The 25,132-nt window shown below is 47.3% G+C and overlaps 12 protein-coding genes across 12 annotated transcripts; 7 read left to right on the top strand and 5 right to left on the bottom strand.

Moving 5' to 3' along the window:
• Positions 1 to 425: 425 nt before the first annotated feature.
• ASPWEDRAFT_171055 (uncharacterized protein) lies at positions 426 to 1,507 on the top strand (the record flags this gene model as incomplete). Its single annotated transcript, XM_040830717.1, has 4 exons — positions 426 to 521; positions 614 to 775; positions 842 to 848; positions 909 to 1,507. The coding sequence occupies 4 exons, from the start codon at positions 426 to 428 to the stop codon at positions 1,505 to 1,507; spliced, it is 864 nt and encodes a 287-aa protein (XP_040691263.1).
• Positions 1,508 to 2,582: 1,075 nt separating this feature from the next.
• ASPWEDRAFT_67786 (uncharacterized protein) lies at positions 2,583 to 3,544 on the top strand (the record flags this gene model as incomplete). The annotated part of the gene is made up of 7 exons (XM_040838929.1): positions 2,583 to 2,726; positions 2,784 to 2,807; positions 2,861 to 3,019; positions 3,074 to 3,181; positions 3,236 to 3,292; positions 3,353 to 3,394; positions 3,449 to 3,544. 7 exons carry the CDS (start codon positions 2,583 to 2,585, stop codon positions 3,542 to 3,544), a joined length of 630 nt encoding a protein of 209 aa, XP_040691262.1.
• A 1,918-nt stretch (positions 3,545 to 5,462) lies between these two features.
• Positions 5,463 to 6,472, bottom strand: ASPWEDRAFT_39308 (uncharacterized protein). Its single transcript, XM_040835070.1, has one exon. The coding sequence runs from the start codon at positions 6,404 to 6,406 to the stop codon at positions 5,843 to 5,845; it is 564 nt and encodes a 187-aa protein (XP_040691261.1). The 5' UTR covers positions 6,407 to 6,472; the 3' UTR covers positions 5,463 to 5,842.
• Positions 6,473 to 7,177: 705 nt separating this feature from the next.
• ASPWEDRAFT_171052 (uncharacterized protein) lies at positions 7,178 to 7,515 on the top strand (the record flags this gene model as incomplete). Its single annotated transcript, XM_040830716.1, has 3 exons — positions 7,178 to 7,297; positions 7,356 to 7,423; positions 7,470 to 7,515. 3 exons carry the CDS (start codon positions 7,178 to 7,180, stop codon positions 7,513 to 7,515), a joined length of 234 nt encoding a protein of 77 aa, XP_040691260.1.
• ASPWEDRAFT_67784 (putative C2H2 finger domain protein) lies at positions 7,379 to 9,013 on the bottom strand (the record flags this gene model as incomplete). Its single annotated transcript, XM_040838928.1, has 4 exons — positions 7,379 to 7,423; positions 7,470 to 7,929; positions 7,985 to 8,688; positions 8,771 to 9,013. 3 exons carry the CDS (start codon positions 9,011 to 9,013, stop codon positions 7,683 to 7,685), a joined length of 1,194 nt encoding a protein of 397 aa, XP_040691259.1. The 3' UTR covers positions 7,379 to 7,423; positions 7,470 to 7,682.
• Positions 9,014 to 9,479: 466 nt separating this feature from the next.
• On the bottom strand, positions 9,480 to 10,565 carry ASPWEDRAFT_108281 (uncharacterized protein; the record flags this gene model as incomplete). Its single annotated transcript, XM_040827967.1, has 2 exons — positions 9,480 to 10,403; positions 10,452 to 10,565. 2 exons carry the CDS (start codon positions 10,563 to 10,565, stop codon positions 9,480 to 9,482), a joined length of 1,038 nt encoding a protein of 345 aa, XP_040691258.1.
• Positions 10,566 to 11,778: 1,213 nt separating this feature from the next.
• On the bottom strand, positions 11,779 to 12,795 carry ASPWEDRAFT_26949 (bZIP transcription factor; the record flags this gene model as incomplete). The annotated part of the gene is made up of 2 exons (XM_040832927.1): positions 11,779 to 12,641; positions 12,693 to 12,795. The coding sequence occupies 2 exons, from the start codon at positions 12,793 to 12,795 to the stop codon at positions 11,779 to 11,781; spliced, it is 966 nt and encodes a 321-aa protein (XP_040691257.1).
• Positions 12,796 to 13,120: 325 nt separating this feature from the next.
• On the top strand, positions 13,121 to 14,122 carry ASPWEDRAFT_171048 (putative short-chain dehydrogenase/reductase; the record flags this gene model as incomplete). The annotated part of the gene is made up of 1 exon (XM_040830715.1): positions 13,121 to 14,122. The coding sequence occupies one exon, from the start codon at positions 13,121 to 13,123 to the stop codon at positions 14,120 to 14,122; it is 1,002 nt and encodes a 333-aa protein (XP_040691256.1).
• Positions 14,123 to 14,391: 269 nt separating this feature from the next.
• On the top strand, positions 14,392 to 16,900 carry ASPWEDRAFT_39302 (putative C6 transcription factor). The gene is made up of 4 exons (XM_040835069.1): positions 14,392 to 15,388; positions 15,456 to 15,873; positions 15,932 to 16,208; positions 16,260 to 16,900. Exons 1-4 carry the CDS (start codon positions 14,473 to 14,475, stop codon positions 16,626 to 16,628), a joined length of 1,980 nt encoding a protein of 659 aa, XP_040691255.1. The 5' UTR covers positions 14,392 to 14,472; the 3' UTR covers positions 16,629 to 16,900.
• Positions 16,901 to 17,810: 910 nt separating this feature from the next.
• ASPWEDRAFT_39301 (uncharacterized protein) lies at positions 17,811 to 18,135 on the top strand. The gene has a single exon (XM_040835068.1). It carries the CDS (start codon positions 17,946 to 17,948, stop codon positions 18,126 to 18,128), a length of 183 nt encoding a protein of 60 aa, XP_040691254.1. The 5' UTR covers positions 17,811 to 17,945; the 3' UTR covers positions 18,129 to 18,135.
• A 909-nt stretch (positions 18,136 to 19,044) lies between these two features.
• cyn1 (putative cyanate hydratase) lies at positions 19,045 to 19,581 on the bottom strand (the record flags this gene model as incomplete). Its single annotated transcript, XM_040837483.1, has 2 exons — positions 19,045 to 19,506; positions 19,561 to 19,581. The coding sequence occupies 2 exons, from the start codon at positions 19,579 to 19,581 to the stop codon at positions 19,045 to 19,047; spliced, it is 483 nt and encodes a 160-aa protein (XP_040691253.1).
• A 1,030-nt stretch (positions 19,582 to 20,611) lies between these two features.
• Positions 20,612 to 24,329, top strand: pld2 (putative phospholipase D (PLD)). The gene is made up of 4 exons (XM_040836688.1): positions 20,612 to 21,138; positions 21,191 to 21,334; positions 21,387 to 23,512; positions 23,574 to 24,329. Exons 1-4 carry the CDS (start codon positions 20,748 to 20,750, stop codon positions 24,258 to 24,260), a joined length of 3,348 nt encoding a protein of 1,115 aa, XP_040691252.1. The 5' UTR covers positions 20,612 to 20,747; the 3' UTR covers positions 24,261 to 24,329.
• The last annotated feature ends 803 nt before the right edge of the window (positions 24,330 to 25,132 follow it).

Raw genomic sequence — 25,132 nt, 5'->3', positions numbered from 1 at the left:
CATTGCATGAACAACCACCTTACTTTGTTTACTTATTTTCTGGGGCGGCGCAATAAGGTTAGGATGGATTGACGAACAAGTCAGCGGTTGGATTTATTTTTGTTATTTTAGATTATCAACATGTAGTATCAGGCCAATTGGTAATTTCTATCCGATTCCCTACGCTCTGCTAAGTAAAATATAGCCCACTCTACGTAAAAGAACCACCTCGCCGTCTTCTTGACCCTGTATACCGACTGTCTGCAAGGCACAGCAGCTGATCCCACGCAATACCGGCCATTACATACATTAGCGCGATCTTGGCGCGGAGTACCTGACAGCTCCGCCGATCGTCGCCGTTTCTGTCCAGCGTCGCGACTTTAATTCAACATCCGGACTCGACCAGTCTCTGAACTCGCACACCTTGCGTCGAAACACGGCTATCCATGAATCCAACCGTCGAGGAAGCACCAGATGAAGTCCGCGCTGGGCCCAATACGCGGGGCTCCAGCGCAGAAAACCCACAATTCTCGTGGCCAGAGGTAAGGAAGAAAGCAAAACAAAGGGCAACGAAGCTTTGAATCAATTGGTAGTTGGACGTATTCACTCACAATGGCATTGTTTATTTATGCAGATATGCTCTCGCCATGAGTCCGTTCTCTCTTCGCATCTTGAGATGCTGAACTCGGTTAAAGATCAAGTGCTTTCCGATGCGGATGCATTCCGCACTGTTTCTTTGATGGTGGAGAAAACCAATAAGTTGGTTACTCAGTTCAAAGTGATTAAGAAGCAGTTTGTAAGTTGTCTTGCTCTAGGGTGGATTATGTGTGTGGGACCAATTAGCTAACTTGCTCTCAATCAGGTCAACAGTAAGTCGCCTGCTGTCTCTCCAGTCTTTATACTGGATGGGGGAATAACAACTATACTAGGGCCAAACGTATTTGGAGCCATGTTGGATCAACCTTCATTGTCAAAAGCACAGAGCGGTCATTTGAGCTCGAATTCGACACAACCCAGCGATGCGCAAGCTACATCCGCGCCGCATTCAACTCGTCTGAAGGAAGGAAAAAAGAGATCAAGAAAAAGCCAAGAGTCAATGGAAATAGATACTAATGGGCCAATTTATGCCCATACAGAGGGTGTGCGCAAACACAAGCGAAAGCGGCTGGATTTGGCAATTCCAGGCAACGATGAGGATGTGCGAAATGTGACGCCAGTGTCAATGGAAACGGAAGACATTTCAGAGGAGGTCCAGAGGCGCCTAAAAATCAAAGAGGACCGCCGCAAGAAGAGAAATGCGAAGCCTGAAAAAAGGAAACGGGATAGTCTGGCCTCGAATGGCAGTGTTTCGTCGCCTGGGGAGAGGACTAGGCCTAAGAAAAAGAAACCCAAGGTCGACAAGCCACAAGAAGGCAGTGATAATGAAAAACTCCAAGGCATAATTCGGCCGAAGAGGCGGGTGTCTGGTCAATCTGGACCCAATTCGACTTCAGAGGCAAAGACGAAGAGACAGAAGCCTACTGCGTGATGATGGCGGCGGATTACTGATTCGACGTTATGCCAGTATTTGAAGCAGGCAGCCTTCACCTCCGAACCCCTTTGCAGTATCAGTGTACGCGGCAATAGGTAATGCAAAATCCTAAAGAAAAAAACAAATGAAGTCATTTTCCTGCGGCCCGCTAGGCGGGTGTTGCCTCTGATCGACGGCCTAATCTAAGCTAATCGAGCCTACCTAAAGCTTGCCTAACAGACGATCTTGGTGCCCGGTTTTATATACTGGACCTGGCCCCATTGGGCTTCCGCAGGATTTGAAGCAGCCTCTCAAACGAGTCGCGGCCTGTACTCTCCATATCTGCGGTCCGCCGGGCAGATGATCGACAGCTAGCCTGAGCTTCCCCGTTCAACGATCATGATCCCTGGTTCTATACAGTATAGACAGGCGGAAGCCTCTGCAGGGTGGTCTGTTCTTTGGTACTCCCTATTGCCCTCGCCTATTCTGTATACATTGCTACCTTCTTTTCTCTCCCGCTGCCTCGAGCTTTGCTGCCTCGTTATACCACTCCATTTTCGTCTTCTCTTCGCAATTCATACATCATGCCTCAATTGCAGCCTACACTTCTCTCTGGTGGTATAAAATCCCCTCCCGGCGGTCCTGGATTTCCGTTTCCTTCTTCCTTCTTTCATCTATCGAAGGATCACCACCTCCAGTATCCACTTGAAGAAACCAAAGAGCATTTGACATAAAAACAAGCCCTCGTCATCTCAAACATACACCCATCCTGTAACGAAGTTCATCCGGAATAGGGAGCCCTAATCTGAGTGTTGCTTCAAATTGTTTTGTTAAAAGGCAGTTCCAAAAACATTCTACTCAAGGGCTAAAAGGATCAAAAACAAAAAACAAACAAAAAATAATCCCCGAATCTGAGAGAGAAAACAAGGACTAGCTGAAAATCTGATTTCTTTTTTTTAACCTTTTTTTCTGAAGGAAAAAAGGGAACCACTTTGGAGAGAAAGCCCTGAAACGGCCCTTCGGCAGTTGGAATCCGTTGCATTTACTCCCTTTTAACAAGTGTTCTTCCTTCTCACCCAAGTCCATACCCCAAATGGCTTTCGATGAGAATCCCTTGAGCTTCGGCTCTGGAAACGGTCTCGGTGCCGGGTTTCTTCACCCTTTCCACAACGGCACCAGACAGCACGGGTCTGGAGGCCCTCACAATCAGAATAATGGCTTCGGCCAAAACTCGACTGTAAGTACATATCAGTTTCCTGTGATGGGACGAATAGTCATGCTAACGATCGTATAGGGAGGACAAGGTGCCACAAATAGAGTAACTATCCATCTTTCCTAGCCTGTGATTCATCTCAACTAACCGTTGTATAGAAGTCCGGGAGCAAATATCGGCGAGGCAAGAACATAGCTGCTAATCAGCAGACACCTCGTCCGAACCAATTTCAGGGACCGGCCCAGCAACCCGGCTCCCCTCACCGCGGGAGAGGTCGCAACCTCCCAAGGAACAATCGTCAGCAGCGACCACCAATGGTAAGTTCATGTCCTGTCTGCAACTAGCTTCACATTATACTAACGATACTTTAGCCCTTTGGGAATTCCGGGTTGTCCACTGGCCGGCGTGGGCGTAAGGCTCACAATGGTCACCGGTTTAGGGACATTGTGATGAGAGACGCTCCGGCTCTCATCCAGGCAGTAAGTTCTTCTTTTGATGGCATGTTATGTTCAGATAAACTAACGTGACTCTAGAGCGTCGATGAACCAAGAGACGTCGAAATGACTGAGGCCCCGCCCCTCTTGGAACCAGTAAGTATCTCGCTTCTATCAGATCCTATGAATGACTCGTGTCTCACATGTTCTCTACAGATTGAATACCTCGCCAGGGGGGCGCTGGCAATTCAAGATCTCGTAAGTATCTATTGTCTCTTCTGGGTTCAACAGTGATTGCTAACGTCATGACAGGCCACCTCTATGCTAAGCCTTGCCCTTAGTGGTGAGGCAGGGAGCATCACTCCGGAGGTCGAAATGACCGATGCTCCCTTCTTCTTCTTTTATTAAATGTCTCCGACATCACCTTTTCGTTAAGAGTAGGCCAGGGCCCGATGTACCGTTCCGGGCCCTGGCCGCGGCATTTACTGAAGAAAAACTGGACGTTGGCATCGGCCTATGCCACACGTCCAGTCCATGTTTGACTGCCACGATGCCCATCCAAAGCCGCCAAAAATTGAAAACCTCAGAAAAAAAAAACCTTTTTGTTTATGCTTTTTACTCTTCTTCTTGTTGTCCTTTTTCAATCTAATTGGAAAATACCAAAAACACGAGAATGACCTCAATTTCACCAAAAAAAAAAGTTCCTCCCCAACATTCCATGGCCATCAAGTCACAGCCTGGGATGGAACACAATGGCTGCGGCTGCGGGTGGCTCCATTGTAGGATCCCAATGGATGTCCATCGGGCCATGTCATCTCGCCTCTACAATCTCTCAAACACACATCGACACATCGACCCATCGACACATCACATCAACACACCGACATCGATCGAGAGAAACCTCCTTCTGGCTAGTGGCAGTCAACATGAAAACAAACAAAAGTCAAATAAATCTCCGAAACACATCTCGATTTTCCAAAAGAAACTGTTGATTTAACAAACAATTAAGATATCGGCGACGGCGAAGTCATTAATATTGGGAACGACCACCCAACGCTGAACCCAGATGGTATCAAAAACTCAACTTCAAACCGATTCACACCAATGGACCCAAATGGTATCGAGTCGGCGGGGTATCAACTCCTGCGAAGTCGTTAATTGGGGACGACCATGCGTTGGATGCAGATGGTATCTCGTCGTCGATGACGGCCAATCCCACTCCACTCTACTTGATCTCCAAATCACAGTTGACAATCATCAAACCAAAAATCGATCGGAATTTACAAGCTTTCAAAGACTGAAATCATCCTACAATCTCGAAGATAAAAAAGGCCGGCGCCGGTCAGGGGATGTTAGAAGAAACTTGCTTGTAGTTACTCTCCACATAAAGTGGGATAACATTTACCTTTGTATGAAGAGATTTGGAAGATGATATGAATCGGTTCTCTCCACATGAAGTGGGAGACCAACTAGTTTTGACAGAACATTTTGGATGAAGATATTTTGAGAACATTCTCTCCACATGAAGTGGGAGAACATTTTGGATGATATTTTGAAGAGTTGTATGAAGTATGACATGCAAGACTTGTCGTTTCTCTCGCATCAAGCGGGGGAAGCAATTTTGAATGAAGAGTGTTTGGAAAGATGGCATCATGCCATGGGGATGGTTCTCTCAGAGACCACTTTTGGAGGATCAGATTGAAACATAGAGGTATACATGGGACGTTCTCTCCACATGAAGTGGGGGAAACGATTACTTTCGGATGGGAAATTGATATTTGAAGGGACTGGTTCTCTCCGCATAAAGCGGGAGGACATTTTTGAATGGGGGGCACTTTGAATAGGAGATCATGGGACACCCCATGACCCCATGGGAAATGGGAAGAGTTGGATGTTTTTGATCTTGGAAAGATCGTATGGACATGGATACACACACATCCTATCTATACACACACACATACACACACATACACACACATACACACACATACACACAATTGGGGATTTCAAACATGTATGCATCCCGGTCAAGGTTTTTACCTGATATCATCAAGGAAGTTTCCCTTGACCCGCGCTCGAATGGGGGGATCAAACTGAACTATGTGTACTATTTTGATTGATTTTGCAACTATATGGGGACGAATTTGAATTTGTACTGTATCCCGGCCAAGGTTTTTACCTGGTATCATCATGGATGTTTCCCTTGGTCCACGCTCGAATGGGGGGATCGGATTGGATTTGATATATTTTGTTACATCCTGGTCAAGGTTTTTACCTGGCAAATGCCATGGACGTTTCCCTTGATCCACCGCTCGAATGGGGGGATGAGATTGAATTTACTATATTGTTTTGATGGTTGCATCCTGATCAAGGTTTTTACCTGACATTTGTCAGGAAGTTTCCCTTGATTCGACAGCCCGAATGGGGGGATGATGGTGGATTATCGTTGATTTATACAGATTGATATGGATTATTTTGTTTTGTATCCTGGTTGTATCCCCAGAGCCCAGGGGATACAATCTAGGAAAGTTGTGTATTTGTTGAATTCAAGAATGAAGAATTATCAACTGAATGTTGTCTACTCGTAGCTTCGTAGATCTGTAAGAGAGTCCCTTTGTTTGTACAAGAATACCTCAACGCCAACCATATAATACAAATACCTATACATGAATCCATCGCTTCAAATCAACACTCCACACAACCAACTCAATCATCATCCTCATCTTCCTCATCCTTCTTCCCCCAAGTCCACACATCCCAGATATGCTCCTTGATCAAATCCCCATATCCCCTCCCCTCCTCCAACGCCTCCCTCTCCTCCCGCAGCCGCCGCTCTTTCCACCCCTCCACCTCACCCCCCATCCAAATTCTCTCCGCCATCCCCTTCTCCTGCTCCTGTCTCGCCTTCAACTTCTCCAATTCCTCACTAACCAGACCGCCTTCTTTGATCTGCGCATCGCGCGCAGCTCGCATCCGAGCCTGGAGTTCCAACGCGCGCTCACTCGGGAGGTCAGGCACAGACACGGCCTTCGAGGAATATGCGATTTTCGACTCGATACGGTCGACGATACTCCGCCCTGTGCGTTCGTGGGTGATGTGGTTTGCGGAGACAAAGAAGGCGCTCGTCAACAGGACGGTGAGAGGATCGAGACGTCGTGGTGGGAGGGCGATTAGGATTGGCGAGGCCACGAGGAAGCCCAGTGCGGCGTAGTGTTTGAAGCGGATGTAGTCTGCTTCGCGGATTGCTTGGATTTCTTGTGGGGTGGACATTTTTCCTCCGTTTTCTTTTGATTGGGATATTTATGTTTGATGAATGGGTGTGGCCATGAGATTAGGTTGGATTCGATTGCAGATGATGCTGGATTTGTTATCGCAAAGAAAATTTACGGGATTCCATTCGACCAAAGGCGTAGTCAGGTGACCTGACAGGCCAATCAGAGTGCGGGAAGTATATTCCTGAAGATATCTATAGTCTGTAAATAAATAAATAACGTTGATGATAAATACAGTATTTAGCGATATTAGAAGCTGAACAAATGCTGTATAATCGTTGACATCGACACACATCTCTCATGGAGCCGAGACATCCATCTTCCTATCTCCAAGCACCTTGAGTTATACAGATAAATACTACTAATCATAAAGCATAATAAAACATAAACAGACATAAATCACATGAATTAAACAGCACTGATTGGCCAATACCCAGCAAAGCTTGACAAAGCTTAGCCATTCAGCCCTATAAGACGATATCATATGAAGTCTCCACTTGTGCCCAGTTTTTTGGACTCCAAATCAGGGAAGCAATCGGGCTTGTATGCAGTATGCATAAATGATTGGATCAGGGGCGAATGTGGTTGCCTATTTATTATGTGTTAGGTACCTATTATATCATTTCATCAAATTTATAATATCATGCTTGATGGTGGAGTTGTATACATCATAGCAGTTGAGGTATTTATACCCGGTTTGTTTCGCTTGCTCTGCTTTATTCTCTTCTTCTTTCTAGTATCTGCTATACCTAATATAACATTATACATCATGTTCAGCTTTTTCAACTGGTCGAAATCCTCCCCTGAAACCCCCACTACGCCTGCGATCACTATGGAGCAACCCGCCAGTCAATCTACTCCTTCGAATGGGGTCATTACGGAGCAGCCAGTATGTTACCTCTACACAGTATAAATGAAGTTCTAATACTAATGAAACTAATTATCAGACCACCCAAGAACCAATGCAAATGAAATTGCGTGGAGGTGGTGAAGCTGGTGATGTCTGTTGTGGAGTGTATGTCTTCCTCTATCCCCGATAATGGATTATGCTGACCATATAGGTGTGCTGGCTTGGCATGCTTTGAATGCTGTGAGGAATGCTGTTAAGCATGAATGAATATACGTATAATGTATATATGGAAATGACGTTCTGTCTGGTCGGTTGTTATACCCTTGTACCTAATAAATCGACTTCATATTGAGTTCTATCTGCCCTTGTTACCCCTTCTCAGATGCCATCGTAAGTTGTGTAAAAAGAAAATAAAAAAGACAGATCACCACTTCTTCACGGCCTGCAAATCGGTCCCAATCATCGTGTTATTAGGCAGAGCCAACTTTCCAGCCTCATACTTGACAGTTCCATCGTTGTTATAGCCACTCGCCTGGATCACCCCTCCACTAAGCTCATCGATGATCTGCCCATATCGGTATCCATCATTGATGCTGCATCGGACACTAGCTGATTCGCAGTGGGCAATAAGGGCAGCCGTGCTCTTGAAGATCCGAAGGCATGCGGGGCACCTGTAGACACCAAGATTAGTCTTTTATCCGTCCCTCAATATCAGCGGATACATACTGCATGTTACGTCTCGCGCGACTCTTCATCAAAATATGTTCTTCAAACTCCTTCATTCCGGTAAACAGCGCACCACAAGGACAAGCGTATTTTCCACTAAACGAGTTAAAGAACTTGGTCGGATCCCAGCTCTCATTCATAATACGAAGCATCTGACCAGCATCCGGCAAGCCAACGCCAAACGGGCCCTCCTCGCGAGTCGGAGACTGCACTTCAGTTTCAGTGACAGATCTAGCCTTTTCCTTCCCCTTCCAGACACTAGGGCTTCTGACCGAAGGAGAAAAGTCAGAAAAGGCCATCAGGTCACTACCCGGCGAAGCAGCTTCACTGCCCATCTTTCTCTGCTCGCCCAGCTGCGGCCAGTGTTTCAGAGCAAGCATGGCATCTACACTCGCGGTGGGATCGACCTCGCCCGGCTTGGGCTGGTGAGCCATCGCCTCCCTATTTTCCATCTCGAGCATGTTCACCTTGACGCCGCCGTCGATGTCGTCGAAATCAACAGGATTGGGGATAATGGGCATGGGGGATCCCTCGCCGGCTTTGAGGGCCTCCTTGATGATGAGTTTCTTGGACTGTTCCTGTAAGAGACGGGTTTTGCTAATGGCTGGACATTCGTCCTCTTCGATGTGACGCATAAGACCGCTGGCACTTTTGAAAATGTCCTTGCAGCCATGGCAGATGATAGTCTGTTCCGCTCGATGATTCTACCATCCACCACCGTTTGCATTAGTAGAGAACAGAGAGGGAAGTCTCAAGTCGAGCCCACGAGCCCACGAGCCCACTCACCTGGCGAATGTGGCCATCTCGACCACCCTCGCTGCGAAAGTCAACGCCACAGATGGGGCAGACGATGTGCTTGTTGCTTTTGATCTTGTGGATGAGGAGGCGTTCTTCGTCTTCAAAGTCCTCGTCGCATCTGCTGCAGTAGTCGTGTTCGCCTTGGGCCTTGTGCTTCTTCATTGCCTGGATGGAGCTGAAGAGAGCTGGGCAGTCGGCGTAGGTACACTGCACTTTTTGCTGTCCGGACATTTTGATTCGACGTTTAGGTGTAGAGATTAAATCGACAAAGGTAGATAGTTGAGGAGATAGAGAATGGGAGAATAAAGGGAAGTAGGATGCAGACTGTTCAATAATGGAGGAAGTGGGGTTTGAAGAAGCTGGGGAGAAGGGAAGTTGGGCAATGAAGAAGTGTGAGAGTGTTATTCACTGTCTGGAAATGAGGAGAAAGTGAAAGTCTACCTTCAACTGCATCACAGACAGATAGTATATTCACTATCCAAAGAAGAGAATCGAAAACAATCTAAGGTGAAGATGTCAAGAAAATAATTAACATTGTTCATTACTCATAGACAAGATCAAGAGTCGATGGAGGAAAAGACTGCTCTATTACAATATCATGGAATGGTGTCTCACTTATTTTCCATGGAAGTGATATACAACACATTCTCATTCTTTCTCTTTGTACTCTAAGCTGAATAAATTCAATTCAATTATATCATCTTCCCTTTGCCATTACCTCCATCAAATCCTCAAAAACAGCCCTCTTCAAGCCCTCCGACTCATCAACCCCTGCCATCTCCTTGCGAATCTTCTCCAGTAAATCACTCGCATATTCATGGAAAATGCGATGGACTTGCAGCTCTGCAAATATCTCCCGGACGTTCTTCACCTTGGCTGGGTTATCGCATCCATAGCCATCCTTTAGGGTTTCTTTCTGACATGGGTTTGCGCATTGCAGAGCCTGTGTAATTGTCCAAGTGCATCTTCCTTCTTTAATATACCAGTCGACTTGCTTGACAGATCTTTCCGATTCTGAACTGCATAGAAACTCATTCTGAAAGTGATAATACTGGCCAAGAGGTGTCGTGACCTTCTGCGTTTGACTCAGGTTTGCGGGCGTCATGGCATCAGCAAGGTAAAGACCTAGAAGGATGGGAAGACGCACGACGAAGTCTGCTGTCATGCATGTGGCGATGGTTTCGCAGTTAGTTGAAGTGAAGATGTTAAAATCGTCGCCCTTCTCTCGACGAGCAATGGTCCAATCCAGCATTCGGCCCATTTCAGCTTGTGCGCTGCTCTCGTGCAAAAGGTCAACCAGCTCGACATAATGAGGGTTGTTTTGAAAATGTTTCTTGAGTAGTAGAAAACCTGTGCATTTGAGCATGCTGGAATCGTTTATCGAGAGCAAGGCAATACCGGGCATCTTGTGCCAAGTTGGATTGCCATTGCGATATTCGTTTCCTTTTTTCGTATCCTCGCTGACTATTTGTGATGCATAGATGAACTCGAAAACCCAGCCCAACTTGGCTGCCTGGTGATACTCGCTCTCGGATAGTCCTCGACCCAGAGCATGAGCATACGTGTTGATCACCATCATACCGCCAATATATTCTCCCCCGACTGTGTTGTGCTGTAGATTCTAGTCTCGAGTTAACTTGGAATCCGCAGTAGCTCCTTGACGACTTACCAACTCCAACCGGTCCATCTGCTTATCAGGTGTACCATATGTCTTTGTGTGAGATAGTATATCCCTGGCCAAAGCCGGATAGACTGATTCGAATCGTTTTCGATCATAAGCCATCGCGATGGATGTTGTTGAGATAACCATTAGGCCAAAAAGGCGACGGGCATACCCAGTTGACCTTTCGTAGAATTATATTCAACAGATGTATTCCCCTCGAATTAATTTGAAGAATTCAAATTACTTATATATTATCAAACCCCCATTTAAGATAGGTGGACTCGTCAACTTGGAAAAGTAAATCCCAATTCTTGTACGGTAACTTCTGCGTAACCATTCCCTTGCATTCGGGTTATATTGTGCTACATACACACAAGCCAACCTAAGTTTACTCGCTGTAGCAGTTGGCCTTAATACGACTGCGCATAGTTCATCCTTTAATGAATCTTTTAGTCAAGAAAATTTCATTTTATATGCGATCACATACCTTGTGATAACGGATATACTCTGGTAGGCTTTATTGGTTGATGCTAAGCTGAAAGGTCCTCGATATCCCCGTTTTCAATGCCTGTGCACACCATTTTTCCGGTTACTATTTAATTCTGGAGGACTTTCTGATGGTCCCGTATTTTCCGTGAGTCGAATATAATCTTAGACTCTCTCGAAAGCCCCTATTGCGATTTGCAGCGTTGTGCAAACTGTAAGGCGATTTCAATGAGAAGTAGAGATGTTACTCGGGAATCGATAACACTGCCCCCTCTCAAGGCTTATCAGAGGAATGTCAAGTAAAGCTTCATGATAACTGCATTAATTCCACATATATCATGGTATGACAGTGTTCATCCTATAAGCTATAGTTAGTAATAATCATCCAGACTGTTTCTCTTAAAGGAAGGGGAGGGTATGCGCGTCATACATCTTAGCCCATGCCTCCCATATAAACAACCTTAATGCCATTGGCCATGGGAAGTTGTTGCATCGGGATTCGCATCGCGCTATACGCAATAACAACTCAGCAACCCCCCTTTGATTGCTCCTTGCGGCTCTGTGTAATGCAGTGGCTCCGCTCTCCAAGTAAGGGCCACGATCTTCAGCCCAGCTGCCGCCGTAGTAATGAGATCATATCGACCCTTCTTTGTGTTCATATTAAAGCCAGATTTGCCCGTTTCTGAAACACGAGAAAGCGCTGCGTAACTTTTGTGTCCACCTGCATTTGGACTGCCGTTTTCTGCTTCCGAAACTTGAATTGAAGCGGTATTATCGGTCCTCAGACGTAGTTTTGGCTTCTTCTTCGCCCTCCGAAACGCAAGACGACAGTTGCACATGGAATTATTTATGCAGAGAGCTGCATTGGATCCTCGCCTCTCATAATCCTCCAACGATTACTGGACACGATCAACCCTTCGCAACCCTCCACAGCCCACGTCCATTTTTTTAGGAATCCAGGAGTAGCCTCCCAACTTTCCATCTTGTATGGTTCCCCCCAGATGATAAGCCCATTTCGAGTCGCAGTGACTTCATCATCCTCCTCGTTTGAAAGCGTTAGCTTTCCAGCGCCTGCTGACTTCTGGGGGAACCAAGGTGAATAGAAATTCCGTTCGTCCAGTAAATTACCGATCAGGTCTTTGACGAACTCGGCATGATCAAAGCAGGTTCCCCAGTTTATCAGGTTCTCGCGCATTTTTGGGAAAGGAAGTAGGTCGATCCATGTGGAGTGGATGAGACTCATTTGTGACTCTGTTGGAGCAAGACAGGCTGGAAGGCTCGACGCGACTGGCTCTTCCAGTGGAAGAATCACCGAATATTCAGGAAATACTACTGAATTAGCACCATGGAAGGTTTCAGGGACCTCGTGGCCTGGTTTTAAGGACATCGCCACCTGCCCAAGTATAGCCTTGTTCATATAGAGCGCTCGGAATACGTTGTAGTTGATAAGATGCAGCAATTGGTCCGCAGGAAGAGGAAACCTCGTCTCAAGCGATTGATCCGAAAAAAGAACACTGATACAAAGAGCCGGTGGACCAGCTGGCTCAGATATGGACTGTTCCGAGTTCCTGCGGAGCTCACTGCGCGGTTTACTACTCCAGCCTTGTGTGGCATGAGAGTGAGACGCCCCGTCCTCGACTCGCCAGCGATGTACTTGGTATAAGCGAGCCTTGGAATTTACGGGGGCATTTTCTTCTCTATTACGAAATCCTGTCCGGAACCTGTAAGCTTAATGGAGAGATCAACCTAGGGACCACTCACTGCGGGCTCTTTGATTCAATCTATTTTGGATCCTCTTCCGCTCTTTTCTTTCACTTTCTCCTGCTCCACTTCTCCCCAGCTGCAAAGCTGATGTCGATACCATGGTTGAGTAATTTGGAGATCATCAGGGAGATGAAGAAGAGTCAAATGATGCGTGGTCAAGAAGCAGGAGCGAAGGAATATCACTAGACCGAAAGAGGCAAAAGTGTCAGCCAGGACTATCACGGACTAAACCATATGCGGTAGAAACTGTCAGCCAGCAAGTATGGGGGCGATTTGGGATATAGATTAAAATTGCCAGGCAGAATGATACGAAAAGATATAAAGAGGATGCCTTTCGCCTACTCTGGGATAAGGAAACCATCTTCTAATTTAGCTCTTTCCATCACTTTCTATTATTTTTCATTTATTTTCGTCTTCCCCATACAATGTCTCGATACGCTGCAGCACATGCCAACCCCCAGGGCCCTGGGGACTCACGTCCAACTGCTCTGCAGATCGTCCAAGATAATGACATGCAAGGCAAGCTCGCAGGCAAAGTGGCTGTCATCACTGGCGTCTCATCTGGCCTTGGTGTCGAGACTACCCGTGCTCTGGCCGCAACTGGAGCATCACTCTATCTGACGGCCAGGGATCTGGTTAAAGCAAAGGATGCTTTGGGTGACATCTTTGACCCGTCTCTGATGGAGCTTGTTCATATGGACCAGTCTTCTCTTGAGAGTGTTCGAAATGCTGCGAAAACAATCCTGGCAAAGACAAACCGGGTTAACATCCTCATCAACAATGCCGGGATAATGGCCGTGCCGGACCTCCAGCTTACCAACGATGGTTATGAATCCCAGTTTGCGACAAACCACCTGTCTCACTTCCTCTTGTTTAACCTTTTGGGACCTGCCCTTCTGGCTGCCACCAATCCCGAGTTTCAGTCCCGAGTTGTCATCGTATCCTCCTCGGGCCATCGTGTCCACGGCATCAACTCCTCAGAAAATTACCAATTTCAAAAAGGAGGGTACCACCCATGGGTTGCATATGGGCAGTCCAAGACGGCTAATATCTACACGGCCAACGAGATTGAGCGTCGTTACGGATCTCGTGGGCTGCATGCAACAAGCCTTCACCCAGGAATCATCGCCACAGGTCTGGGGAAGTATCTTCCTCCAGCTCATATCGAGGCTATGCTACAAGACGAAGCTCTGCTCAAAGTTCTGAAGAGCCCGGAACAAGGAGCTGCAACTACCGTATGGGCAGCAGTTGGCTCGGAATTGGAAGGCAAAGGTGGAAAATATCTTCTGGACTGCACCGAGGCTGAGCGTGGCGAGAAGGATGATGGTAGAGATAATGAGACGTATGTGAGCCACACATATAACCCGGAGGATGAGGCGAGGCTCTGGAAGGATTCATTGGAGATGGTGGGTTTGTCTGGTGAATGAGCGGATATGAGATACAGTCTTTTTGGATTGATATATTCTCTGGACGAGACAGACTCACCAGTGTTAGACAGCTTAATGATAGTTGATTTCTTTTCAGTCGAGCTGTTTGTTTTTACTGTAGAGCAACCTGCTGTCCTGATTGGCCAAGCAGATAATCACAACATGTGACGAGTAAGGCATCGACACCTGATCCCCCAGGCAGCCATGCAGTGCAATGACTTGGTCTATTTTTATGTGTTTCAATTCGCGACCAGCCACCTCGAAGCAAACTGCAAACTGCAGACCATACCAGGGCAGACTTTTCCCCTGGATTTGACCCTCTTTCATTCTGTTCAAACCAGTTGGCGAAAATGGCTGCCTCCAAACAGAATGGCCAGCCCACACCGTGTGAGCCTTGTCGCAAATCCAAATCTCGATGCGACTATGCTACTCCCGTCTGCAAGAAATGCGCTCGCAAAGGCAAGTCGGGCGTCTGCGTGTACAATGCTGCGCAGGCGACTCAGTCGTGGTACTCCTCAAATGATGTGACTGCGGCTTCCCCTCCACAGACCAACTCGGACCTCCTTCTGGAAGATAAATTATCGCAACTCCCGCCGCGCGGATCTCTAGGGCTAACAAGCTACTCGGGCGTCTTCAGCGAAAATAATGAAGACGACCTGGGCGGATTTTTGCGCAATGGCGCCACAAATGGATTTCGATCTGCCCCAGTCGCAATTACTCCAAAGCAGACTGATCTGGGTACTCAGTTGTTGGTTTTGTTGTTTGAAAATGCCCCAGTTCTTGAGAGAGCAATCGAGAGTTTCCGCGAGATATCGCCAGAGTCGTGTATTCTCGATTACCGTCTCATACGAACCATGCTCATGTCCGTCAAGAACATGTATGATGCTTGCACGAGAGACGCAAAGGATACAAATGATGTCTATTCGAACATGCGTGGCTGGTCCCAGAAACTTTTTGACAACGGCTCCAAGCCTGTCGGCGTCAACTCATCCATGACCCCTGAAGAATACATCATCTTTGTATCAGCCAGATGGGAGGGCATAGGACTGCTCTTTTCGGTTCTAGGCCAAGGCGCCATGCTGTCTAGGTCGATATTTGAGTTGGAAGGCAATTCACCCGGCACCCAAAAATCTCTTGGAGCTCAAGCTGCTGCTGCAAGCGACACCTGCCTACAATTTTGCGATGATTCTGGAATCATCGACGATTCACTTGGTTGGTTGCTTTTCCAACACATACATCTACTGACGTTGGTTTATGGTGAAAATGGTATGTGGCTGCCCCCGCCCCCCCCCCCCCCCCCCGTTTTACTGAATCGTAATGCTGATAAACTAAGACAATCGAGCATGGAGAAAATTGGCCGAGTTATCGACAGCAGTATTTACACTTAACCGCAATCAGTCGCAGCAGATCGCGCGAATCCCATTCTTCTTGGTCGAGCTTCGAAGACGGCTTATGGCGGGTGCATACAGCATAGATAAGCAATTGGCAACGTTTCTGGGAAGACCGCCTCAGATCAGCTGGAGATACTACGATGTACAGCTTCCTCTGGATCTTGGTGACGACGAACTCCTGGCCGAACCTCAGGTCCGAGATGCCATAATCAGCAAACTTGATGCGAGCGGATGGAACACTCAAGGCATCGTTCGGAAAGCAGTGCAAATCCGGTTTTCTTTGCTCATGAGCTCGGTTAGGGAACAGATTCTTGAATTGGCCCTGAGCCGTCATGTCGACAATCTGCCCCAGAAGGTCAAGTCAGTGCAACCTTGTCACTCGTTCAACAGGAATGCGCAGCTAATATGATATCTCTAGGGAGGTATCTCTGAACTCCCACAGAACATGGGACGAACTTCCCAGCTTTCTTCACTGGCGGCCCGGTGCCGTGGGTACCAAAGGTCATGGCGACATCGCCACGTTTTATCTCACTTTGCTTTACAATGACTTCCTTCTTTACCGCACCCTTGTCAAACGCGCTCAGAGTGGACAAGAAGGCTTGGTCACTATCTCCCAGGATATCCTGAATACAGTTCTCGAGCTCATTTGCAGGGAAATCGGGTCCGGGACGGGCTCATCCAATGTTGGATGGAATGTTAGTACCAACTCATCATCTCTCTGTGCTCCCGTTGCTCACAAAATACAGGCATCGACGTTTGGCATACCTGCTGCTGGTGTCCTCGCAATCGAACTACTCCGCCAATCGGAATTTGGAACCCAGCTCCAGTCCAGCGCATTCCGACGGTCACAGATCATTCAAAACCTGAGCGTCTTTGCATCACACCTGCAATACGTTGTTCGGCCACATGAACGCCACTATGATTCTTGCCAGCACGCGCGTAAGGTCATATGCAACATCCTCAACCGTGTCTTGTCGGTCAGTGGCTCAGCGCTGCCCTTTTCTTTACCAGCCGGCGTGATAGCAGCGGATTGGTTGAATGGCGAGTCAATCTTACTAGACGATGGAACGGATTTCATTGATTGGGTTGACAGTCTCGACATGAATGTGGTCTAATACTTGATTTTGATCTGGATTAATTATGCGTTATGATTTTAGCTATGAGAAATGATACAAACGACTTTCAGGATGCTCACAGGGTGATGTTATCTATTGATAAAGTCATGGAGATTACATAGTCATAATAAAAGAAACATTTATTAGGGAAAATTTGCGTTTGGCCAGTTCATCTTGTTCTTCTTTCCCTGCTGAAGAGGTTGGGCGAGAAGGCTATCTGAGAAAGTATGTTTGATTCACAAATTTTGTCTAGTCAATATGGATATTTTGCATGTATTTCTAGCTTCCTTCTCGTGCAGCTGAAGCCTTTTTAGTATCCAAATCAAGCATATCTTACTGGGTAAGAATGATGCTATTCAGAACGACTACCTGGAGTTATCATGCTGGTGCCTTATTTTGAACATATCCAATCGACTCAAAATATGAACACCTTTATTGATATTTATGGAATTACTCTTTCCACCCCTTAAGAGTCGCTCCATCAACACAAGTCATTCATACAATCAATATTCAACCATGGAAGAGAAGACTGGCTTCCTCCATCTCCCCCCTGAGATACGCATGCTCATTTATGAGCAGTGCCTCGTATCACGTCTATTTGACATTCCACTCTTCCATCGCTTAATCAACCACCAAATCGAGATATGGTCACAACCAACAAGCGACTCGAAGCAACATCAAGGAGAGCTTTATATTCGACCCAGTCACCCAGCTTCAAACACAAACCATCGTGACAACGACCACAACGGTGTGGGAATTAAGAATAGGAAGACAAAAAGCTAAGCCTGATTGGCACTATCTCGTGCTTCCGTATAAAGTGGGGTCGTTTCTTTGCAGCAAGGCTATCCACCACGAAGCTACTGCGGTGTATTACAGTCGGAATACCTTCAAGTTTACCATCGAGGGAGAGGAAGGCTGGCAGACCCTGCATAACTGGTTGACTATGATCGGGCCTTGGAATAGTTTCTCGCGAATCTGGTGATAGCCTACGATTCGATCGAACTTGTGAAGCTAGATCATGGTGGGAATGTCATTAAAGGACGGTACACTGGTCTCGAAAATTATCCTCGATGTTCATATCTCACTAGAAGCCATGGCCCAGAATGTGTTGAAGTCATCAGTCCGATGATTGAGAAAATTTTCGAGGAACTGAGTTGGCGTGCTAACCCACTCACAATTACTCTAATATTGCCATCCAGGTTGTGGCCAAGGGAGTATAGCCCCCCTGATTCGGATCCAGAAGATGCTGAAGAGCAGCATCCTTTCCAATATAATTGTGAATTGAAGAGTTTTCCGAGTGTTCCAAACACGATCGAAATGTATCGCATTCTATATGGGAACAACTCTATTGCTGTGAGATGGACGGGTATCGAGTATGAAGATGAATGGACCAGGCGAAAGGAAGTTCTTGAGAGCTGGGGATGGGAGATACTGAAGACGGGAAAATCAGATACATCATTTGCCATAGAGTGCACTTTGAGAAAGTCGGATACTATTTGATGTTCATGCTTGAATATATAATGTTGCTGTTACTTAGTTGTTACGCAGAATGCCATATACCAAGCTAAAGCCTTTTGAATGATAAATTTTCGATTGTGAGAAAAATCCTAGTATCCTCCTTCTACCAAATTAATGACGGAAATACCCTGTCTCTTCAAGTTGCAGTCTACTGGCCCATCTTCATATCTAGAGAATTCCACCTCCAATATCTCCCTCCCATCCACGGCTGTAGAGATGGTTGTCTTAAAGCCTTCAAAAGGCCAAAAATATAAAAACATACAACAGCAGGGATTCGCTGGTGGTCACCCACCCAACTACTAACCTGCCGGCGTGTGGCTTAAGTACGGCTGAGCGGACGGGAAGCCCTGTTCTCCACACCCTGTGGTCGTATGTACTAGTCACATCTCAATGGAGGATTATATGGGAATGATTATTCCTATCTTCATCTTCATCTTCATCAAATTTCCATAGAGAAAGCGGTATATCTCGATCGAGGTTGGGACAGTGGGAGGTTTGCTGGCTGTATCGTTTTCGTTGCTCTCACTTTCGTCCTCGTCCTTGACGAAATACTCAGCATCGTCATCTTCATCTTCTCCTTCATTTGGATGCGACGAGAAAGAACCAGCATCATCTTCGTCTTCGATTCCTTCATCAAACTAATCATGACTCCTTGACCAAATTGATAGATAAAAGGAACTTCTCAAGGCACCAGCATGTCTCCAGGCAGTCGTTTCTGGATATCGTCATTATTACCAGGTAGATTCCCTGTTTAGTATTAGTATAAATCAGCAGGTGATAGAGTTCAACAAAGTTCATATATAATAATTTTATTTCTTAGTTAATAAAGTATACCGCAGACTCAGCATGAAGGTAGTACCTCCAGACTGCTTCGTTAATCGTTATCGAAGCGAGTCGATTAGAATCTCGAGAAAGGCAACCATTTTCCGCGCAGCGTAATAACAGCCCAGTTGTTTCCAGCCTCATCAGTCTCCTTCTCCACCTTGGTCGAAAACGAAATCGCACTCATGATACCGTCACCAAACTTCTCGTTGAGAATCGCCTTGTACGCATATCCGTAGTTCTGAACAATCTCATACAGTCGGTAGATCAAGGGCTCCTTGGGGGGCATCTCGACGGTACGGCCACGGTCAGGGAATCCACTGAGTTGGGCCTCGAGCTCTGGCTGAGGAATGTCGAGGAGGGAAGCGAGCTTTTCGATATCTTCAGAGGATGCCTTGGCCTGGCCGTAGAAGATGGCGGCGGTGGCGACTTCATTGCGGCCGATGTGTTGGGCGATCTGCTCGAAGCTCAACTTCTTGGTGGCTTTGGCGCTGAAGAGGGTCACCGATGAGGTGGGGAGGTTGGGGTGTTGCGAGGCCTGGGCTTTTAGTTAGTGGTGTATGATACTGCAGATCGGAGGGTCCTGTCTTACATCAAGAGTTGCGAGAGACATGGTGAATATAATTTAATTGATATGATTGTGATAGGGACTTTAAGGGTATGTTGGATGATTTCTCGAAGCAATTTCAATTAGCATTTTAGGAGAATTGACCTCATTCTTATATCATCGAAATGGACGATTTCTCCAATTGTGGAAGCGGGGAAAATGACAGCTGATATGGTAAGATTGTGACATAGCGGTGTAATTTAGTCTATCTTCTCCCAGAATATGGGTTAAATACGGTAACGGGAGTACTGCATCCGCTGTCATGCGGGCAGGATGAGGGGCAGATTTGGCTGGTGTAATTGCAATACGGTAATTGCATACCGTGTTTTATCCCCTCTGTTTATGAAATTTTCAAATCCCCCACTCTGTCCCGCACGAGATACGATGGCTTCAAGATAAATAAATTAATTAAGCATCATGAGAAAATCAGGAGAATCAGTCATTGCTAACATGGATCGATTCATCAATATATATCCATGATCATCCTCCTGCATGAGGGTGTGCATGAATTGACTCTGCCCTACCTATCTCTACTCCTACCCCTCCATCACCAGATCACCAAGAATAGACACATGTGACGACACAATGCACAGCCACACCATCCACAGATACATCCCAGGGCCACTGAACCTCCATAATAACGGGATGTCACTGAAGAAGAGGCGGTGATGGGCTCGATTAAATTAATTATGTGGCAGCCTAGGTTGGGAAGCGCCCCGTTCAGCTGCTGTTTCGGAGCAGCGGGGCGGGAAAGCAACGTGGACTGACGGTCTGACCAAGCTGGTGATGATCCCCTGAAGGCCCATAAATATCGCATCCATGCCAGCATCTTCTTCAGTTGGTTTATTTTGCTCTCCAGCCTCATTTTCGAGTTTCATTTTGTTGATTCTCTGCATCATCTATTCCCCAATAGCATTTCTTCCTATATCTAGTTGCGGCCATGTCGCATCGTGAGGACCCACTGGCCTATGGCCAGTACAACCAGGACAGAGGGAGCGGAAATGGCGACAGTGCCAGAGGTTTGGTTGGTGATACCTTTAAGAAACTGCGAAGCTCCTACAAGAACCACCAACAGGCTGGCCAGCAAAGTGGACAGCAGACTGGCCAGAACCAGAACCAGAACCAGCAACAGACCTACAACCCCTCGGGCTATGTAAGTTGATCAACTGTTGATGCCCTTTTACCAACCCCGGTCTTTACTGATGTATATGTTTCCAAACCAGGGATCCCAAACCCAAGGTTCCTCGCAACAGCAACCGCCATACCAAACTCCGCAGTACCAGGGAAAGCCCCAGAAGGCGGATAAGGTTTCCGGGATCCTAGGAAAACTCCAAGGTGTCGTGGCAGAATACGGCAACGATGTCGCTCATAAGTTGGGAACTGCCCTCGATCCCCAAGCTTATGCGGAATATGGACAGAAACCACAGACGGAGCATCGATTTGGAAGCTTTGCTCCTTCGCGAGAGGGCAATGATGTGAAGTGGTATGTTGATGGTTGTAGTTACTTCTACGCCGTCTCCAAGGCTTTGGAAAGTGCGAAAGATACCATCTGGATTTTGGATTGTAAGTTTCTTCATGTATCTGGGACATAGTTTTGTCGGCTAATTATTTCTAGGGTGGCTTTCCCCAGAGCTGTACCTGAGAAGACCCCCTGCGAAGAACGAGCAATACCGTCTCGACCGAATGCTGTTGGCTGCCGCTCAGCGTGGAGTTAGAGTCAACATCATTGTTTACAAAGAGGTCGAGCAAGCATTGACTTGTGAGTCCAGGTCCCAATCCGAGCATTGATAACATATTGCTGACCAATTCAGTGTCCTCCTCTCACACAAAGAAGGCTTTGGAAGACCTCCATCCAAATATCGCGGTGTTCCGTCACCCTGATCATCTTCCCACTGGTCATGATGTGGCTGAAACAATCGAATCATCTTTCAAGAACCTGACTTTGAATGCGGCAGGTCTCTCCAAGTTGCCCGGGGATGCCCTCAAATCTCTGTATGGTATAAACGACGATGTAATCCTCTACTGGGCACACCACGAGAAGCTGTGCTTGATTGATGGTAAAACTGCATTCATGGGAGGCTTGGACCTGTGCTTCGGACGCTGGGATACCAACCAACACGCAATTTCAGACGCCCACCCAGCGAAGTTGGATGAGATTGTATTCCCGGGCCAGGATTACAACAACGCTCGGGTTCTCGATTTCCAAGATGTCGCTCAGTGGGAAAAGAACCAGTTGAGCCGAAAGGAAACTTCCCGTATGGGATGGTCTGATATATCGATGAGCTTGCATGGTCAGGTAGTTGAAGATCTGCGACGTCACTTTGTCGAGCGTTGGAACTTCATCTACGATTCCAAATACCAAGCTCGCAACATTGAAAAATACTCCAGACTGGCCCTGTACGGACGGCCAAACTCGGCAATTAGTCAAGGTTCCACCTCTTCGCAGCCTACGCCATATCAGAAGCCTGCTTCTGTAACACAACAACAGCAAGAGCAGCCGCAACAGCAACAACCACAATGGCAAGCACAACAGCCGCAGGCACAGGCACAGCAGAAGCAGCAAGAACAACCATCATGGCAGCAACAGGCGCAACCGCAACAGGCGCAACCGCAACAGGCGCAGCAGCAGCCTAACGAATTTCACAATAAGCCTGGTGCCGTTTCGGCTTATCCTCCGGCTCCATCTACTGATAGCCAGGGCCCACCAAGCTACGAAGAATCTCAACCCCACGTTGCCAGCCAGCCACCACAGGGTGCTCCGCACTACACTTACACCGGTGATTCGTTCCCACCACCGCCTCCTGGACCGCCACCAAGCCAATCGCCTGTTCAGAACCAGAATCAAGCTCAGGGCCACGCACAGAATCAAGCGCCTTACTTCCCTCCCCCACCAACCCAGTCACCTACTCAAAACCAGACCCAGGGTCAGAATCAAGCACCTTACTACCCTCCACCGCCAGGCCAAGAAGCGCATCACAGCCAGACCCGGGGTGTTGGTGAACACCACGAGGGCACACGTGGATTTGGTGACCTCGAGAGAGGATTGGGTGGTCGTTTCAAGGAGTTTTCCCAGTATGGAACCAGCCTTCGTGGCCAACTGGCGGGCCAAATCCATCAGTACCAGGACCGCTTGACTTCATATGGACAGCCCAACCCTCAGCCACGAGGCACCATGGCTTGTCAGATTGTGCGAAGCTGTGCCAAATGGAGTCACGGTAGCGACACTGAGCATTCTATTCAGGACGCATATGCAGCGATTATCCGGAACAGTGAGCACTTCATTTACATTGAGAACCAGTTCTTCATAACGGCAACTAGCGACGCCCAGAAACCGGTAATGAACAAGATCGGTTCTGCCATTGTTGAGCGGATTCTGCGCGCCGCTAAAGCGGGCCAGAAGTACAAGATGGTTATTGTGATTCCATCCGTTCCCTGCTTTGCGGGTGATCTGAGTGACGAATCGACACTGGGCACCCGCGCCATCATGGAATTCCAATACAATTCCATCAACCGTGGAGGTAACAGTATCATGGAGCTCATTGCGAAGGAAGGCTACAACCCCATGGAATACATCCGGTTTTACAACCTTCGCAACTACGATCGCATCAATTTCAGCAGTACAATGACTGAGGCTGAGCAGAGAAGCGGTGTTAATTACGAAGATGCGCGAAGGCAGCAGGACGTGAATACCTCTGGACCAGGTGGCTATGGTCCTGGTGCTCCTCGAACTGCCTTTGACACATCAGCACCGTTCCAGAAATACCAGCAAGCTGCCAACCAAGTTTCTGGTTCCGGGCCATTGGCTTCGGGCAGATGGGATAGTGTTAGTGAATGCTATATGCTCAACGGTGAGGATATTCGCAACGTGCCGTGGGAGGGTCCTCCTGAGGCCGAGATCGATGCGTTCGTGACTGAAGAGCTCTATGTTCACTCCAAGGTAAGCACTGATACACTTCCTGTTTTATCTTTCTTTTAGGTTTGGAGCTGACAGTAAATAGGTCATGGTCGCCGATGACCGCATCGTCATCTGTGGATCAGCCAATTTGAACGACCGATCCCAGCTTGGAGACCACGATTCGGAGATTGCGGTTATTGTTGAGGACCACTCACCTATCCAATCGAAAATGAACGGCAAGCCTTGGGTGGCAAGTCGCTTCGCGTCCTCTCTGCGTCGACAGCTGTTCCGCAAGCACCTCGGTCTCCTACCACCCCAGGACTACCGGCAACCAGACGCCAACTTCGAGCCTGTCGGTGTGCCCAACAAGGTTGATTTCGACTCACCTGAAAGCCAGATTGTCGCCGATCCGCTTGCCGACACCCTCTACAGCCTGTGGAACACACGGGCGAGAACAAACACAGAAGTATTCCGTAAGGTGTTCCACTCTGTGCCGGACGACACGATCCGCAACTGGGCCACGTACAAGGAATTTTATGGATATTACTTCAACAATGCGGACGACCAAGCGCATGGTAAGGGATGTTTTGAGAGGCAATCCAGGTACAAGTATGGCCATGTCGTGCGAGATGACTTCCCTCAGGGTCCAGAGGGAGTAAAGCAGGTGAAGGAGCTGCTCAGCCAAGTCAAGGGAACTTTGGTGGAAATGCCTTTGATGTTCTTGATCGAGGAGGATGTTGCGAAGGAGGGATTGGCTCTGAATGACTTGACAGAGCCAATCTACACTTGAGCCAGCGATTTTGGATCTATATTTTGGATACTCCATATTTAGTATTGTTGTCTATATTTCATTTACTACCAATACTTTTGTTGACTTGAACTTTGGATATCTTTTTGAGTTCATTTTGAATGCTTTGAATGAATATTCTTAGTATTGTTCTTCGGGGACAATAGTAGGCGCATTTCGCTGCGTGTGGTTGGCGGACGAGGTTCTTTGTTGCGCCTCGGCATTTGAATGTGGCTGCTGCTGCTTATCAACAACGTCACTCCTGCAGTTGTATACGAGACATGAACGGCAATTGTTCTTGGATGGCCTGAAGCATGGGGCGTATGTGCTATAGGTGGGAAGCGTTGCAAGGTTTGGGTTGGGTATACACTCAACGATAACCACTTTGATGGTGATATCATTAAGCAATCCTCCAACACATACACCGTGGATTGATAATACATCATATTTCAGAGTGTTATCTCCTCGCATCGCATCTTGGGGCATTCAGTCTCCACGGACTCTGTTGAAAGACAGTCGATTGCTCCCCATCAACGACTAGAACCAAAAGGGCCATGCCAGACCTCTACCAATCCCAGATACGAGACGTCATGACCAACGATTCTTTGATCTGCAAGAAAAAGAAACCACCGATTCACAATCAGCGGAGAATATCACCCTCCTCGATTTCTCCATTGACAGACAGGAGAATGGTCGCGGATTGGACCTCCAGACAAGAACAATATCAAGCCAGATGGATTGACTCCCATTGACATGTCCAGGAGAATAGTATCACTCCCTTCTTTCAATATGGGATTTTTCTTTCTTCTCTCCACTTCTGTGGCTTTGGAATAATCCAATCCAGCTCCATTAAATATCGAATGATCAAGAGCCGA

Source organism: Aspergillus wentii (genome assembly GCF_001890725.1).
Source record: "Aspergillus wentii DTO 134E9 unplaced genomic scaffold ASPWEscaffold_3, whole genome shotgun sequence".
In the NCBI taxonomy this organism is placed as follows: Eukaryota; Fungi; Ascomycota; class Eurotiomycetes; order Eurotiales; family Aspergillaceae; genus Aspergillus; species Aspergillus wentii.
The sequence above is the reverse complement of the archived record's forward strand: the minus strand, read 5'-3'. Positions and strand labels throughout refer to the sequence as shown.